The sequence below is a fragment of the Lissotriton helveticus genome, chromosome 12, assembly GCF_964261635.1.
Source record: "Lissotriton helveticus chromosome 12, aLisHel1.1, whole genome shotgun sequence".
Lineage (NCBI taxonomy): Eukaryota > Metazoa > Chordata > Amphibia > Caudata > Salamandridae > Lissotriton > Lissotriton helveticus.
The window spans coordinates 876,361,594-876,379,695 of record NC_136073.1 but is presented as its reverse complement, the minus strand read 5'-3'; the positions used below and the strand labels follow the sequence as shown (position 1 = coordinate 876,379,695).

General features: G+C 45.8%; 1 protein-coding gene across 3 annotated transcripts in view; it reads left to right on the top strand.

Annotated features, from left to right (window-relative positions):
• Window positions 1-18,102, top strand: part of LOC144799207 (SURP and G-patch domain-containing protein 2-like) — a 47,691-nt gene that overhangs the window by 20,120 nt on the left and 9,469 nt on the right. For all 3 annotated transcript variants that reach the window (XM_078670469.1, XM_078670470.1, XM_078670471.1), the window contains exons 8-9: window positions 3,402-3,457; window positions 12,954-13,099. In XM_078670469.1, coding sequence (XP_078526595.1) covers window positions 3,402-3,457; window positions 12,954-13,099 — 202 coding nt within the window. The remainder of the gene's footprint in view (window positions 1-3,401; window positions 3,458-12,953; window positions 13,100-18,102) is intronic.

Sequence of the window (18,102 nt, the reverse complement as noted above, 5' to 3'; positions counted from 1 at the left end):
GCACACACACACACACACACACACACACACCCTCCCTCTCTGCCCACTCCCTCTCTGCCGCCCCCCCCTCTACCCCCACTCACCGGGCTCTTTCCCTCTGCAGCGGGTCAGTCACGGCAGCAGGCAGGCTCGGTGTCTTCTCCGGCGATCTTCAGCTGATGTGCACGCTCACGCTGCGTCTCCTGCGCGCCCACCACGCTGTTTCGCGCCCGTTGATCCTCAGCTTGTGATTACTACTCCTTCTAACCCGGAATCTAAATTACTATTTCTTGGTTCTCTAACTCCACTCTGTTGATTCATAACAAACTGATATTCAGCACATTTCACAGTCTCGCTTTTGCTTCTCATAAATACAATAAGATTATTTTAAGCAATGTCTACCCTTCTTTTGGTTCTGTGCCTATTATGCTTCGGACTATAGAGTTTTAGAAAGTGTGGTGGAAGATTCCATGATATCAGCGGCGTGTACAGTGCAGAGTGAGTGTGCAGAGTAGTGAGTGCAGAGTAGTGAGTGCAGAGTAGTGAGTGCAGAGTAGTGAGTGCAGAGTAGTGAGTGCAGAGTAGTGAGTGCAGAGTAGTGAGTGCAGAGTAGTGAGTGCAGAGTAGTGAGTGCAGAGTAGTGAGTGCAGAGTAGTGAGTGCAGAGTAGTGAGTGCAGAGTAGTGAGTGCAGAGTGCAGAGTGCAGAGTAGTGAGTGCAGAGTGCAGTGCAGGTGAGTGCAGTGCAGGTGAGTGCAGTGCAGGTGAGTGCAGTGCAGGTGAGTGCAGTGCAGGTGAGTGCAGTGCAGGTGAGTGCAGTGCAGGTGAGTGCAGTGCAGGTGAGTGCAGTGCAGGTGAGTGCAGTGCAGGTGAGTGCAGTGCAGTGCAGGTGAGTGCAGTGCAGTGCAGGTGAGTGCAGTGCAGTGCAGGTGAGTGCAGTGCAGTGCAGGTGAGTGCAGTGCAGTGCAGGTGAGTGCAGTGCAGTGCAGGTGAGTGCAGTGCAGTGCAGGTGAGTGCAGTGCAGGTGAGTGCAGTGCAGGTGAGTGCAGTGCAGGTGAGTGCAGTGCAGGTGAGTGCAGTGCAGGTGAGTGCAGTGCAGGTGAGTGCAGTGCAGGTGAGTGCAGTGCAGGTGAGTGCAGTGCAGGTGAGTGCAGTGCAGGTGAGTGCAGTGCAGGTGAGTGCAGTGCAGGTGAGTGCAGTGCAGGTGAGTGCAGTGCAGGTGAGTGCAGTGCAGGTGAGTGCAGTGCAGTGCAGGTGAGTGCAGTGCAGGTGAGTGCAGTGCAGGTGAGTGCAGTGCAGTGTAGGTGGGTGCAGTGCAGTGCAGGTGAGTACAGTGCAGTGCAGGTGAGTGCAGTGCAGGTGAGTGCAGTGCAGGTGAGTGCAGTGCAGTGCAGGTGAGTGTAGTGCAGTGTAGGTGGGTGCAGTGCAGGTGAGTGCAGTGCAGGTGAGTGCAGTGCAGGTGAGTGCAGTGCAGGTGAGTGCAGTGCAGTGTAGGTGGGTGCAGTGTAGGTGGGTGCAGTGCAGGTGAGTGCAGTGCAGGTGAGTGCAGTGCAGGTGAGTGCAGTGCAGGTGAGTGCAGTGCAGTGCAGGTGAGTGCAGTGCAGGTGAGTGCAGTGCAGGTGAGTGCAGTGCAGTGCAGATGAGTGCAGTGCAGGTGAGTGCAGTGCAGTGCAGGTGAGTGCAGTGCAGGTGAGTGCAGTGCAGTGGCGTGCAGTGCAGTGGCGTGCAGGTGAGTGCAGTGCAGGTGAGTGCAGTGCAGGTGAGTGCAGTGCAGGTGAGTGCAGTGCAGGTGAGTGCAGTGCAGGTGAGTGCAGTGCAGTGCAGGTGAGTGCAGTGCAGGTGAGTGCAGTGCAGGTGAGTGCAGTGCAGGTGAGTGCAGTGCAGGTGAGTGCAGTGCAGTGCAGTGCAGGTGAGTGCAGAGTGGTGTGTATTGACAATGTAAATGACAATGCCATTTATTTATGATTTAAAGGGAAAAAAAAGAAATGTCATGAGCAATGCCAATAGCTCTACCTTTAATGATGCCGAGACCATTGCATTGTAAATGCTTTTTTTTTTTTTGGGAAGGTTGGTATTTTGCTCCTCCGATACCGTTGGAGTTTGGCTTTACCCCGTCGTGAAATCAAAACCTGTCCTTTCTATCCTAGGGCCTTAAATTTGCCTATGGAGCGGTTCCTGGAGCATCCCTTTGTGAAGATTTTAATTTTGTCTTTACTTCAGACCAGTTTGTTCAATAAAGTTTAGCTGGCCAGCAGTTTTTATTCCAGCTCCTCAAGGTTTGCAATGGAGGCCACACTACGGGGAGTGCTGTGATCCAAAAACCCCTATCTCTTTTTAGTCTACTAAGCTCTGGTGACATTAGTGTAACAGATTCCAATGGCGATATCCAGAGCTTGTTGTCCAACAACAATAAAAAGCACCTGAAGTGTACTTTCTGAACATAGAAAACCTATTGGAACTGTAAATGCTGCCACACGCTTTGTATTATGCTAGTGCAGTTTCTGGATTCATTTTATCACAAAAGTTTAATACCTTAATGTGAGATTTTAAATATGATAATGGACAGTCTACAACGGCAGGGCTCACTGCTGTCTTTTTTACAAGAAATTGGCCAGGTCCCGGATAAGTGAATTATTTTCTTCTTGTTATGTATGTCTAACACTTTCTGTGGTGTTTTGTGTTCCTTTGGAGCTCTGAAAATATGAAACATTTTTTCTTGATTGTCTATTCCGACATACCAAATATAAACAATCTATCCCAAAGGCAAAGGATCTTAATTATGTGGCCTTGATAGACCTATCCAAGGGCGGTTTGGTAGGCAGTTGGGTGACATTGCAGTTGATAAGTGTTACACTACAGGGAACACCTTTAGTGGCCTTCCATGATCTTTGAGCTCTCTGTGGGTTAACCAGGGCGGTCCAGAACCTGTTGAGCAAGCACTGGTCTGTCAGTTGTGTGAAGCATCCTTCTCTAAGAGATGAGGCCCTAGAGCGGTCAGTGGCTACCGACAATATTACTGCTGACATCCATGGATCACATCACTGGTGTACTTATATTGTATGGCCAATTTACTCAATTTATACCCTTGACTTTCTTAAAATAGCGTGTTCTAGCATAAAAGCTTATTCCAGCAGGGGGAGGAGTGTTGAAAATTGTGATACAGTATGTTAAAGTTAAAAACTTGCCACTCCCTTACATTAAAAAAGAAACCGATGATGTCAACAGGTAAGTGCACACTTTTTTTTTGCCAACTTAAAATTTCTTGTAAGCATTGCAAATATAGTTATCTGATTTTGTGCGCTCCAAATTCCTGCCTTTTAAATGTTTGACTTGATGTAAATTATGCATTACTGGTGGCAATATTTTGCATCCCCCTTTTTAATGTTAAATAACGAAGATCTGATCTGTCTGGTTTAAATTTTAGTTCACGACCCTGTCAGAATTGCCTATGAGAGGCCACAGGGACGAACAAACAAGAAGGTAAGTAAGCTGTCTGTTGAAATAATTTATACAAAAAGATCATATGTATAACATTTTGAATTCTTTACAGTTTTTTAAGTTACTTCTGAATCCCAGTTGTACCTTTTGGAACACTTCTCTGTGCTTTAATACAACTGATAATTACTAGTATATGGAAATCTGATCTGCCAGTAGGAGATGCCACACAAGATAGTTGCGTAAACTGTTAATCACCTATTGATAGGTTAACTCTTCCCTGCCAGAGCTACTCATTCCACCTTATTTTTATTTGAAGCTCTCCCTTGCGGCCCAAGTTTTTATTGTTCTAATAACTGGAATGGACAAAAATGATGATTACTTAATTTTGACTGTAAATGCAAATATTGAGAAGATTCAGTAAAGTCTTATTTTTCCAGTCTGTCTTACCTCCAGTCTAATCGCCTTTTTCTTTAGTCCGTGGCAATATATGTCCAGTGTGATCTTACAGGTGACATTATTTTTTAACCAAATCTTCGCAGTGACAACTTCCAGCTTTGATTATAGCCTGCTACAGCCATTTCTGCTGCCCCAAGTTCCATCCGTTGGGTTAAGTAACTTGCAGTCTCAGTTTATTCTTCTAACGGATGACTACTTTCTGTTATTTACTTTAATCTAACGTTATAAAGCACCTGATAGTCTTGGACTATTCAACCCCAGAGGCTGTGTTGAATGCGTTTTAAGCAAGAGGTTCCGTTCCCTAGAGTTGTCTTTTCGTTATACTCATCTGCTTTAAAAAAAAAAAAAATGACTGCACATTACTAACTACAAACCCATCAAAATCGTAGATCTTAAATTAGATTCTGGGCTGACCATGTCTGCTGTTTGTGTCTGCTGTTTTCATCTTTGAACCTTGAAACACATCTTATGATTGTTTTACATTCCTCTCAAGATTCAAATTCTTAAATCTTAGTTCATCATAATTAGATTATTACAATTGTCTATTTGGACCTTCCGGTTGCTTTGATTCACAAACTTAATTTTGTCCAAACTTATGTTCCTAGGTTAGGCCTGTTACAGAACCACATACTTATCACGTGTGTTTGCCTGTATATAGAATTGTTTCCGTTCCTAGTGGGTCCCCTCTTTGTAATGCTTCAATTGCATCAGACGTTCTTCTATCGCTGCTCCCTGCGGTCCTGTCCTAGTGATTGTATTATTTCAATGCCCGTGATGGTGAAATGGAACTCAACAACTGGGACGGTATTATGTTAACTTTCTTTTCAGCTTAATGTTTTTGTAATCCAGCTCAAAACACCACTCAACAGTATCAATCCCTAAGCATCCATATCTTCCTTGAAGCTTGAGAACGGGTTGTATACAGTCTTGATGTTGAGGACCTCTGCTTTGACGATATCTGCGTCTAGACTCTTTTCCCGAAACATGGCAAACCCAAACCTTGCTTTGAAGCATCTGGAGATCATTCAAGACCATAGCCTAGAGGGAGGACCTGTTAAAGCATAACATTACTCAAGTCCATTATGAGATGGTGTCTCTCCTTAAGCCACCAAGGCAGAAATCCACCTTCTTTGAAAATATGTCATTTTGGATTATTTTATGGACACATTCGCCCATGATGGTCATGCCCAAAACCTTAATTTCTTTGCTCATGATATACAAGTAGCTGTTGTATCATTTCTTCCCTGTACATAGTAGCAGATACCGTAAGCAAAACTTGGAAAGAAAATTCTAATTAGGACCTAAACATGTCTTATTAGATAGTTATTCATGTGGCTTCTCTAAAATGCACATTTTTATAGTTGCAAATAAAGATGCCCAAACTATACCTTTTTCTTTCTGATCACTTTAGACAATAACCTTTTAAGGAGGGAGACCAGCATGCTTCTTTGTGCTGTTTTGGTCCATGATACTGATCATGAGTGTTCTCAATTATGAGCGTTTTGGGACAAAGGGTAAGCCCAATTAGGCAGCGAGTTCTTGTCTGTTTTTGCCTTGGAGCACCTCCATGCATCCGAAGTTGCCAAGCAAACTGTCACTCCCTTATAGTAGAATGCTTTGCCTTAAATTTGGCAAGATGAGTCCCGAGTACCTCCTTTGAAGTTAACTTAGTCTGTTGCCAGTCTGAAAAGGAATTCCTTAAGGAGGGTAAACGTTCTTAAACGATAATGTATCCTTTTGCAGCGTGAATCTTTCTGGATTCACTATGCTGTGCATTATTCCGCGGTCTTGTGGTTGGGTCCGGATTCGTAGTCTTTTCTTTGTTTTTTTTTTTTTTTTTCTCTTTGCCCAGGTGGGCGTCTGCGTCACACCCCCTTTGGGTGTATTTCCGGTGACGTCGGCATGCTTCCTGCGGAAGCTCCCACTCTTGGGCGCCATCTTCAGATTCTTTTTTTCCGCGGTCGGGTCTGGATCGTTCCCGTTTGGGCTCCAGACATTTTTGGAGAAAGAAGAAAGAAAATACAGAAAAGACGAGGAGAAGTCATCTGAAGACTCCAGGGGACTTCACCGACGAAAGACAAGCAAAGATAAGGCGTTTTCCATCCAGATCTTCGACGACCGTCGACGAACACGCGACCAGAGAGGCCCTGGACGCTCGAGGATGGACAACACGCCGTTCAAGTTCTGCCGTAACTGCCACCACAAGTACGCGCAGAAGGACCAGCACCCGGTATGCAACCTTTGCCTACCGGTGGACCACGAAAGCGGAGACTGCAACGCCTGTTCCGCCTTCACCCCGAAGACCCTTCGTGTGAGAGAGAGGCAGAGGGTAGCACACGCCGCCCTGCAGGGGAAGGCCCCGACCCCGTCGCTCTACGAGCTGGGGATGTCCTCCGAGGAAGAAGACAACGCTGCCGCCGAAGACGACAGCTACACGGTCGTAGAGACCGATTACACGAAGACTTCTGACAAGGTAGGAGACTCTTCGGCCCCCAAGAACCCGAGAGACTCTGAGTCTCGAAAAATCGAGGGCAAGACCCCGAAAGCGCCGACGCCAAAAAAGGCGGCGTCCGCGACTACTCCCAGGCCCAGCGGATCCTCAGAGAAGGAGTCCCCGGCGCCGAGAGCTGCTGATCAGCAGAAGACGTCGAAAATCGTCCCCGAAAAGGATCGATCGACGAGGGAGAAAGACCCGAAACTGTCGACGACGACCAGAGACCCGATATCCGGTTCGACGTCGAAAACTTCGACTCCGAGAGGCACGGCGACGAGCCATCCGTCGAAGAGAGCGGCGGAACCATCCGACGCGGAACACGCGGCCGAGATGGAAAAGAAAAGAAGGCGCCTCGAGGCAGAAATGGAGAACTTCATGCAGCGGAAAAAAGATTTCGACGCAAGGATGAAGGCCTTCACGATCCCTCACAAGACCAAGCCACCAGTGCTGGAGGCGGTCGAGGAGGAAGAAGAAGAGGTCGCCGAAGTCACCGAGCAAGACCAGGACGTCGAGGTGTTCGACGACCAGGAGGAGTACGAGAATCCCCACGAGAGCTACAGCTATGGGGAGGAAGATGAGGGCAGGACAGACACAGAGTCGGCGCCCTATGACCTTCAGGAGGTAGATTACATCGATGTCGACACCGACAGCCCGGAGGAGGTGGTCGACACCTACCCCTCGAGGCCCTCGCCGCCGGACGACATCGGGGCCTACAACGCGGTGATACAATCTGCCGCAGCAGCTTTCAAGCTCAAGCTCGACGAAGAGAAGCAGAAAGCAGACTTCCTTCTGGAAACATTGCTCCCAACACAAACGAGGAGCCAGTTCCTCCCGATGCTCGAGAGCGTCTTGGCTCAGGGGAAGGAAGCTTTCAGGGAGCCCGCAACATGCAAGGCAGTAACTCCCAGAACTGAGAAGAAGTACAAGCATGCCGCAAAGGACCCGGCCTACATTCAGGGCACGGTCTCCGCAGACTCCATTATCACGGCCACAGCAAGGAGGAGGGCTAACGTACCCACTACCTCGGGCCCGCCACCGGATAAAGAGAGCAAAAGGATGGATCTGGTGGGCAGAAGGATCGAACGGAATGCCGCGACCCACTGGCGCATGGCTAATTCCAACGCCCTGGTAAACAGACACATGTACCAAATCATGGAGGGACTGGGGCAGTTGGTGAAGGACTTGCCCCAGGATGCCAAGCAGAAAGCCGAAAAGCTAATTGAAGAGGGGAAGAATGCTGCAAATTCTTGCCTTAAGACGGCCCTGGATGGGGCAGACACCGCCAGCAGGCTCATGATGATGGGCGTCACGGAAAGGAGACACGCCTGGCTCAGGATATCCGGTTTCAAACCGGAGGTGCAACACAGCATCCTGAACACACCATTCAACGGCAGTACGCTTTTCGGACAAACAGTTGATGAGCAACTCAGCCAACTTAAGAAGGATAACGAAACAGCAAGATCCATGGGAGCATTGCAGTTCAGAGGGAACAAGAGGGGCACCCCGTCACGGAGGCCCGGCGGAAGAGGCGGAAACCAGCCAGGTACATCACACCAGGCTTTCCAGCAAACGCACCAGGCAGACTCGCAGGGTCAGCAGGGCCATCAGAAACAGCCCTGGCAGTACCAACAAAGAGGCCAGTCCTTTCGAGGGAGAAATGGACGGGGACAAAATAGAAGAGGGGGCCAGCAGCCCACCTCCAAGTGACTTCAAAAAAATCCGTGTGCCCACCCACAAAAAAGATCCCAGGGGGCAGCACGTACAGATGGGTCAAGACAAACTAGACACCTACGACCACAGGACACCAGTGGGAGGAAGATTAAGATTCCACCTCCAGGAGTGGAGAGGAATCACATCAGACAAATGGATCCTCAACATTATCCAATTCAGATACTGCATAGAGTTGGAGGCGAGGCCAACAAACAGAAAACCAAGAAGAAAGCCGCTAGCAAGCAAGCAGCTGCAGTGCCTTCAGGAAGAAGCAAAAGAACTCCTGCAGAAGCAGGCCATAGAAAGGGTACCCTTCAAGGAAAGAAACACAGGAGTATACTCAACATACTTCCTGGTACCAAAAGTAGACGAGACAATGAGGCCCATTCTCGATTTACGGTTCGTGAACAAATTCATAAGAACGCAAAAATTCAAAATGACCTCCCTGCAAGAGGTGCTCCCACAGTTGCAGACCGGGGACTTCATGGTCACTATAGACCTCAAAGACGCATACCTGCACATCCCAATGAACAGGAAGCACAAGCACATGCTCAGGTTCACCGTCGGAGAAAGCCACTACCAGTTCACGACACTGGCCTTCGGTCTAAAATCGGCACCAAGAGTTTTCACAAAGTGCCTCGCAGCAGTCGCAGCGCACCTAAGAAGGCAGGGAATACATGTATACCCTTACCTGGACGACTGGCTGGTGAAAGCAAACTCATACCAGAAATGCAAGCTGCACGCACATACAGTGACCAGCACGCTCATAAACCTGGGGTTCTCCATCCATTGGAAGAAATCATCAATGGAGCCGGAACAAGTGAAGATCTTCCTGGGAGCACAGATCAACACCTTACAGGGCAAGGTGTTCCCCAGCGAGAAGAGGGCGAGGGCGCTGGTGAAGGAAACTCGCCTCTACCGGAAGGGACAAGCTCGGACAGTGAGGACGGCGAGCAAGATCATGGGGATGATGGCATCATGCATCCACCTGGTACCGAATGTACGACTCCACATGAGACCCATTCAAGAATGGCTACAGGAGCAATGGTCACAAGCTACAGGCAGTTGGGAGGATCTAGTGGTTGTAACGCACGCAGTGCAGAAGGAGATGACATGGTGGACCATGGAGAACATAGCAAGGGGAAAGCCTCTAACGCCCCCAACGCCAACAGTGACCATCACCACAGACGCATCCCTGAAGGGATGGGGCGCTCACATGGAGGAGCTCAAGGTGAGGGGACTGTGGACACCGACGGATGCCACAAAGCACATCAATTACTTAGAATTGAAGACAATCTTCCTTGCACTGAAGGCCTTTCAAACAAGACTGTACAAGCACAGGGTATTGATACAAACAGACAACACCACTGCGATGTTCTACATCAACAAGCAGGGGGGCACACAGTCCGCACCGCTTTCAACGCTGGCGCAGGAGATATGGAGATGGGCCATCCCTCTCAAGATAGACCTGCTAGCCATACACCTACCAGGGAAGGACAACATACAAGCCGATTGGCTCAGCAGGCAGACATCGGCATCCCACGAGTGGGAGCTCAATGCTCAGGAGACAAGATACCTGTTCGACAGGTGGGGGACACCATCGGTGGACCTGTTTGCCACACGCCAGAATGCAAAATGCCAAAACTTCGCATCCAGGCAGCCCGAGGAGGGGACACTGGGGAATGCCCTATGGATAGATTGGTCAAGGACATTTGCCTACGCCTTTCCCCCGATACCACTGATGCACAGAGTACTGAGCAAGTGCAGAGCGAGCAACATGACACTGATACTGGTCGCACCGCAGTGGGCGAGGCAGACCTGGTACTCGCAGATCATGGAGATGACACAGTGTGCACCCCACAGATTCAGCAGGAGGAAAGATCTACTGTCCATGCAGAACGGAGAGGTACTGCATCCAGAGCCAGAGAGCATGAGCCTAGTAGCGTGGCTCCTGAGGACATAGAGTTCGCACATTTGAGACTACCAGAAAGCACCCTGAGGGTACTTCGGGAGGCACGAAGGCCCAGCACTCGAAAGTGCTACGTTGCGAAATGGAAAAGATTCACAATATGGTGCAGACAGGAAAGACTCCACAATAAGATGAAGAGGGACTCCACAGTGCTAAGGTACCTGACGCACTTACTGGAGAAGAACCTTAGCTCATCCTCGTTAAGAGTTCACTTGGCAGCGATAGTAGCCTACACAAGGGGAGAAACGTGCAGGAGCTTCTTCACATCACAGGTGGTGAAGAGATTCCTAGAAGGAGCGAAAAGGATCGCACCACCCAAGCGGGTGCCGCCACCTGCATGGAACTTGAACACAGTCCTAACGGAACTCATGAAAGAGCCCTTTGAACCACTTCACAAGGCCTCCCTAAAGATGCTAACTATGAAAACAGCCTTCCTGGTTGCGATAACGTCCTTACGCAGAGTAAGCGAGCTTCAAGCGCTGACGCTACAAGAACCATACATACAAATACACAACGATAGAGTTGTGATGAGGACTGACCCACACTTCATGCCGAAGGTGGTATCCAATTTTCACATGAACCAGTCTATACAGATACCGAGTTTTTTCCAAAAACCCACAACCAGCGCAGAGAGAGCTCTGCACACCCTGGACGCCAGAAGGGCAGTCATGCACTACATTGAAAGGACAAAGGGGCACAGGAAAACGAAACAGTTTTTTGTGTCCTTCGCAAACAGCTTCATGGGCAAAGCAGTAACCAAAAGGACCATTGCACGATGGATCGCACAAACAATCCAACTCTGCCACAAACGGGCAGGACAGGAACTGGCTGAGGGGACACGTGCCCACTCCACCAGGAAGAAGGGCGCTACAATAGCCTTCCTGGCTAACACACCCATAGAGGACATATGCCTGGCGGCAACATGGGCTTCGGTGCACACGTTCACGAAGCACTACTGTGTGGACATACAAATGAACAAGGAAGCTCAAGTGGGACAGAAGGTGCTACAGCACATATTCAACACCCAACGCTCATCTTCCACCCAGCCGCCACAGAGATGAGAAACCGCTACAAAATCTATGCACAGCATAGTGAATCCAGAAAGATTCACGCTGCAAAACGAATAGTTTTCTTACCTGTCGGTGTAGTTTTGCAGCTTGAAGATCTTTCTGGATTCACTAGCGAACCCACCCACCTCCGCCAGAAAGATGAGGCTGGAGAGAGAAGAGGTGGTTAACTAAAGAATAGACTTTGAAAATACAAAGCGGTAAATACAAACTAAGAAGAACATTGCCATTACTTCGGAAACGAAAGAAACACGGAAAAAAAGAACCCGAAGATGGCGCCCAAGAGTGGGAGCTTCCGCAGGAAGCATGCCGACGTCACCGGAAATACACCCAAAGGGGGTGTGACGCCGACGCCCACCTGGGCAAAGAGAAAAAAAAAAAAAAAAACAAAGAAAAGACTACGAATCCGGACCCAACCACAAGACCGCGGAATAATGCACAGCATAGTGAATCCAGAAAGATCTTCAAGCTGCAAAACTACACCGACAGGTAAGAAAACTATTCGTTTTCTGCCAAAGGTTCTAAATTTGCTGCTTTGCGGAGTCTTAATCGCAAAATGTATTGGGTAGAGACCACTTTTCCAAACCTTGAATATTTAGCCAGACATGGTTTACAATTCTCTTCCAGAAACCTACATTGTGGGGCTATTGGATAAAAAGTGATTTGCTGATTATTTTTCGCCATTTTTGTGGAATATTTTAAAAAGCTCTTTTGGTGTTTTTCTCTTCAACGAGTACATAAATATGCCATCTCAACAGTTGTCTTTGAATTTTGCTTTACGAGTGCCATGCACCTGAAAGGTGTAGGATCTGATAAATACGTGCCCATGTATCGTCATACATACAGTTGTCATCGTGTATGCATGTTTCTACATTGTGATGCTATGGTGGTCAATCTGTGGTATCGTATGCTTGTGCACACATGCTGCAGCATTTTATTTCTCTTTAGCTTACCATTCCAAGGTGTCATATTCCCATTGTGGAGAATAGCGTAAAAAGTGCACCCAAGTTTTTTTTTTCTTTATAGATTTTTTTCAGGTTGCAGCTGAAGAGTCCTTCCAATTATTGGTGTTGTGGTGTGGGTAAGAGTGATGGAGGTGGAGGGAGGTAAATTAAATTGCGGTGCATGTTATCTTTGGGGGAGAGCACTACAACAGGGCTGCTAGATGGTGGTGGTAGGAATCATTAAATAGAGAATGCGCTGAGCTGGACAGACTAGGGCGAGAAATCAACAAACTTTGTGTGGTGGGTGAGTAACACAGGAACCCAGAGTTTGCATGTGTGAGGGGATACTGCACATGGGTAGAAAGGAGCAAGGAAAGATATAGCCTTCCTTGAAGAGCTGATCGAGAAAGTAAAGTAGTTCCATTACCGAAATTCTTGAGTCAGATATGGGAACTGGTCAGTGAAATGTAGGAGTTACTTGCTGAACAGTCTTCTATTGCTACCAACCATACCTTTCTTCCAGTCTAGGCTTCGACTTCAGGTTTAGTATAGGGAGCTATTAGTTGCCCTCTTCAAGAGGCATGCAGAGGAACTACAGGTTGAGATGATCTGAAATGCATGTCGATGATTTATGTATTTTTCCTGAAATGTTGTATACTTTACACAGGAGTTCCTGGCGAGTAACTTTCTAATTTGCTGTAAATAAAAACCTGATTCTTAAATGTAGAAAATGTAGCTGCACATGCCAGACAAATTAGTTTGTTTTACTTTGGTGCAAGGTAAATCACAAACAAGTTTCCTGTCATGCTGCTTGAGTTTGAAATTCGACTTTCGGATTTCTCTGCAGTTAAGATGTTCAAATGTACATAGCAACTAAATGTTTTTTTTCCTTGTATAGAAAGTACCAAAACCAAAGGATTTAGTGTACGAGGACAAGAAAATCACAGACGGGAATGTGGGTTTTAAGATGCTGCAGAAGATGGGATGGCAAGAAGGGCAAGGTCTTGGTACTGTGGGAGCTGGAATCAAAGAGCCCGTCAAAGTGTATGTAGTAGGAATGTCATTTTATTACATATTCGTGTTTTTGTCAGGGGAATATAATAATTTGCTTCTCATGGAATCGCACAAATGAAAATTTGTTGTTGAACATTGATTGCAAATGGCATGCAATCTGCTGTGGTGGTATAGCAGTCTGTATGGTGTTGGAAATAGTAAAAGAAATTTGCGTTCCTGTTTTATCCTTCAACAAAGTTGTTCATGATTATTATTTATTTATGTAACACAATTCGTTTAGGGACAACTCCTGTTTTACTTGCCCTTCAGCTTTGCGTCAATTTTTGATACCTGCCTTTATTGGAGAGTACAAGTCTGAAAACAGTTTTCAAGGAAATTTGTCTTAATCGGAGCAGAGATGGTTTGGTGTTTTTCTTGGTAAAACACCTATTTAAATACTGCTAACAACAAACTGTTGTGTTAAGAATAGAAGGGCATGTGTGTGATATTTTTAGATTGGATTGTAGGGGCCTACGATTCTGTGGTATAAGTAGACTTAACTATATTGCTGTTCTTCTTAGACGTCTTCTAATTACTACATCTGTCTCTCAAATCTTTTAGGATTTTGAATCCCTATATCTCTTGTAAACAATTTCCAAGATCCATTCATGTTACTGGATACTGTCCTTTGTTTAAATAGGTTAATTTTGAAGTAATCCTGTTCAGCTTCCACGTTTTTGAAAAACAGTTTATGGTATTATGTCTTGAGGTTTTTTTGACCATCTATTATCGGATGTCTGGTTAAAGAAAATGTCTCAAGTAGGGCGTAACCTATTGAAGACTTGTTTCCCTCCAGTTTCCCTTCTCCCCAACTTCTAGTTATGGGATACTAATAGTTAGATTGTCAAAGGTTGCACAAGACCCCTTTTTAACCTCCTACATGCAACAGTTTTTCAGATTGCACGATTGTCCTTTCCTTGAACTTATTTGGATGCTGCTTAACATATTTGAACATAGTCCAATTCAGTGGGTGAACCACTTGTTCTGGACCCTCTGTAGTTATGTGCCTCAGTTAACCACTTGGGAGCTAGTAAACAAACCTCCCCAGTGCTGCGCTGTCCATTATCCGGTGCTGAACTGGACGTCCAGCGGTCGCACGCAGCACTGGGGAGGTAGTGCCCGTGACGACCGTTGGCCGACGGCAGCACTTAAGGGGTTAAGACACCACTGACCCTCTTCTTGCCCTCAGGGGTTTTATTGTGGGCGTTTGATAAGGGGACGTGTGTGTACACCGTGCTTAATTTTGGTTGGCACCAGCACTCATTTTTGGGGACTGGTACTTAGCAAGAGAGGGAAAAACAAACCGGAATGGAGGAGGAAAAGAAGTGAAAAGGCATTCCCAAAGGTAGAAGACAAGAACCTGCAAGATGGAGATAGAGGGACAAGAAGTCTATTGTGGTGGATTAAAGAGGCCTGAGGTGGATTCCGGACTACGCAGCCTCGGTATTTGGCGTGCTGACATCTAATTGCACCGGTCGTGGCATTCAGAGCTGTATGCTCATTATTTTACAAATTAATCACTGTGTACAGTCGCACAGACACACAGACTATTTTTTAATTAAAATCTAATCACAAGAAGTTATTCATCTAACGCATATTGCACTTAACACCGTTTTCGTTAGTGAGCGTAGTGCTGGTTAAGCAGTTGAAAGGCTAAAATCATTTTAGAAAATTAAAGATGAGGATGGTAATTGGGAAACTGGAATCAAATTGTGCTCGATAGGTTTTGTTTCAAGGACAATTTTCAGATATCAATCTGATGTCATCCGGCATGGCTACACCACAGATCCAGATGTTCGTTTTCTTCTTGTAACTTAAGCAAGTTAGTGTAAAACTCTCTTGCACCTTCACCATTTTACCATTTTCGCAAGTCATTTTGAAAGCTTTTTAATAGAATAGCTTCATAACAATACAAGAGGTCAATAAAAATTACTTTTTATACTTCGCTTCCCACTACAAAATCACAACTTGGTAGAACATTACACATATTTCTTAAAACCAGTTATTTCTCCAGCAGACGCCTTCTCTAAACAGGAGATCAGCACATGTCTAATTGCTTTATCGCCTCTTATATCGTGGTGAGATTGCTTTTTTACTAAGTTTCTGATACAACTAACCTACATGTTCATCAGAGCAGAAATGTTTAATTCCCTAATAGATCAGTAACTTGGCTTCTGCCCCAAAATGTTTTCCCTTTGGATGCATGATGTCAAGTTGGTGACAATCTCCTTGTTTCGTGTTAGTTTTTAGTATCTCTAAATTAAACTGATTGCTAAGTGTGGTTTTGAGGCAACTTTTCTTATTTTGAAGTCCACAAATCATCTTCAGTTATAAGAAAGACTTCCTCTAAGCATAAACACGATGACTGGATTAAGTAAACCAGTCCTTTTGGACTGACTTCTCTGGCATGGCATCTGGTCTCGTGGTAGTCTAGAATTCAATGCTGTGTTCATTCACTTAAAAGAAGTGGTTTATTTGTGTTGCTCAGTCTTGAGAACTTGATTGTGGGGCATTGCTTTGAGAGATGAGTTCTGTCCACTAAAGAGTGTCCGAGTCCTGATGCAGTGGATGCAATTATCCTGTTCTTTGTAAGTATTTCGATAAAGTGCTCAGCGGAGGTAAATGTGCTTTTTAGGAGGGCAGAGTGCTTTGATAGAGTTCAAACTATTTTAATTTTCCCTTGCCGACTTGTGTTGTACGACATGGTAAATTTGACTTGTGTTGTGCCAAAAGTTATTGGAATTATTTCTAAGTGGATAGTGCCTGCGCTTGTTCACGTGAAGGAGTTATTTGCGAATTTTGGAAATGTTTTAATTTTTTTGCAGACTATTTACTCTTGCTCCGTTATCACATACATTCCCTGATGTGTGATGTACGTGGTTCTGCCCAGTGGGCTAATTGTCGAGTTGGGAGGAAGGTGTTTTATTACTGCTATGATAGTGCAGTCCCAGGTGAAACGCTGTTAGTTTAGATCAGTTCGAGCAGAAGTAGGTTTACTTCATGCTTGAGTAGTAGTACAGGGACGCCTCCTGTTTTTTGCTTGTTCTCTTGTTTGCCGTGTTAACATTTTTTTGCTAAATAAACAAATGAACTACTTTGGAAATCTATGCTCCGCAAGTACAGTCCGAAAAATATGTACCCCATGCATCCAAGATAGCCTTCTACATCTAAATTTGATGACTTAAGCGAATATAGAGCTTGCAGCGTACTTTAAGTGGTGGCAATGACAATCTGATGTCGGTGGCTACCTGAGTTTTTCTGCGGACCCCTAATGAGAGAATTGGGTGGAGCGGAATTAAACTGCTCTCACTCTGCTGCGAACAGCGGGTCCTTTTAGCATGGTTGAGCTGGGATCGGGAACATACACTCAAAGAAGGCACTTGCCAGGCTTGTTAGCCCCTTCCACGCTGATGACGAGCTGGGCTCGTCATGGCGTAGCCTCCTCGCATGCTGATGACGAGCCCAGCTCGTCACGTAAAGTGCGCTTTAAAAAATCTCAGCGTACGAGCGGAATTCCGCCCGCACCCATGCGGTTAGTAAGGATCAGATCACTGTGAATATTTAATCTCTGAATGAGAACACTGCAACAGTGGTGCACCTCGGCATAAAAAGACCAGAAATGCAACAAAAAATGTCCCCAACCAAACGTCTCGAAAAATAGGACGTCTAGAAAAGCTATCGGGGACATGGCAGAGGGCCCCTGAGAAATAATGGTACACCTGCACTCTTTCTGTACAAATTTAGAAAAGGCCGCAGTGGAGTGGGGCCTAAAGCGATTAGAAAGTAATTAGAGGGGGTTTGAGTTCTCTGTGATTGGGATGGGCATCTAAGGTGCAGTAGCTCAAACTCCCAATACATCGGATGAAGGAATAACCTGTGGCAACATTAGAATATATTTGAAGGTTGACGAGAGCTCTTCTTACCCTAGATAGCGGGTTAAAATGTTGGGGAATTTAAGTCACGGTGCACATGTTGGGTTACCTGGCCTTCATGCAGATATATCTTTAACTTACTCCTAAGAGTGTCTTGCACCTCACAATCACAAAGTAGAGTGAGTTGTGTCGGTGGCAAATAGACTATCTTGCTTAAAGGATGGCCCTGGTGATTGGAAAGGGTGCTTATTGAATCTTCTTTGTGTTTTTGAAGTATTTTTGCTGCTTTTCTCTGGTGTTATGTTCACCTTGCCCTTCTGAGGTGGCACAAATGTTCCCGGAGGACATTAGGAAGCTGGAGGAAGAAAAATATGGAGACCTATGTGGAGTGTGAAACTTTATTCACTGCTGATTGCATGAAGTGTCCCTGGACCTATTGAAGCACACCGGACGTTTTGGAAGAATATGATTTTGTTGATCTAATAAATTGTAAAGTCTTTCATGTCTTAAACCTATATTTTACTTTCTCTTGCCGTTACATTTATTTTTATGTGATTTCCCCCCCCCCCCCCCCTTCATCTTTCCTGTTCCTCTCCGAACCATTGTTTCCTAATTCTTCACCTTTCATTGTTGCTCATCCTAAAAGTTGGATGTGGTTAGTGAAGACAGTACTACATTTGGGGATCCTCTGTATATCCCTTGACTGACTTTCACACTAAAATATCTAACTTAAAATAGATTGTTTTAGGTGGCCAGCTAATATTCTTTCTAGGTCCCGTAAACAAAGAATTCTTCACTTTATGGAATTGTTATGCAAGAACTCTTTTTGCATACGCTTTTTAATTAGCCTATAACAATTTTGTGATCCTCAGCGACTATTAGTTCAGCCGCTTCATGGTGGGCAGGATAATAATCACTTTGTGGAAAACTCGTCATTCCTTTGTGGCTCAGGCCTCTGTTTTCTTAACCCATTTCTATATAGTTTTTCAATTTCTTCTGCGGTCAGTGATGTTTTGTATTTAAGATTTCTTTTCTTAATTAGTGAAATCCTGTACCAAAGTGTCTATTTAGAAGCACATTGAGGTTTGGCTAGTGTTTCTCACCCTGCTTATTCCAATTTAA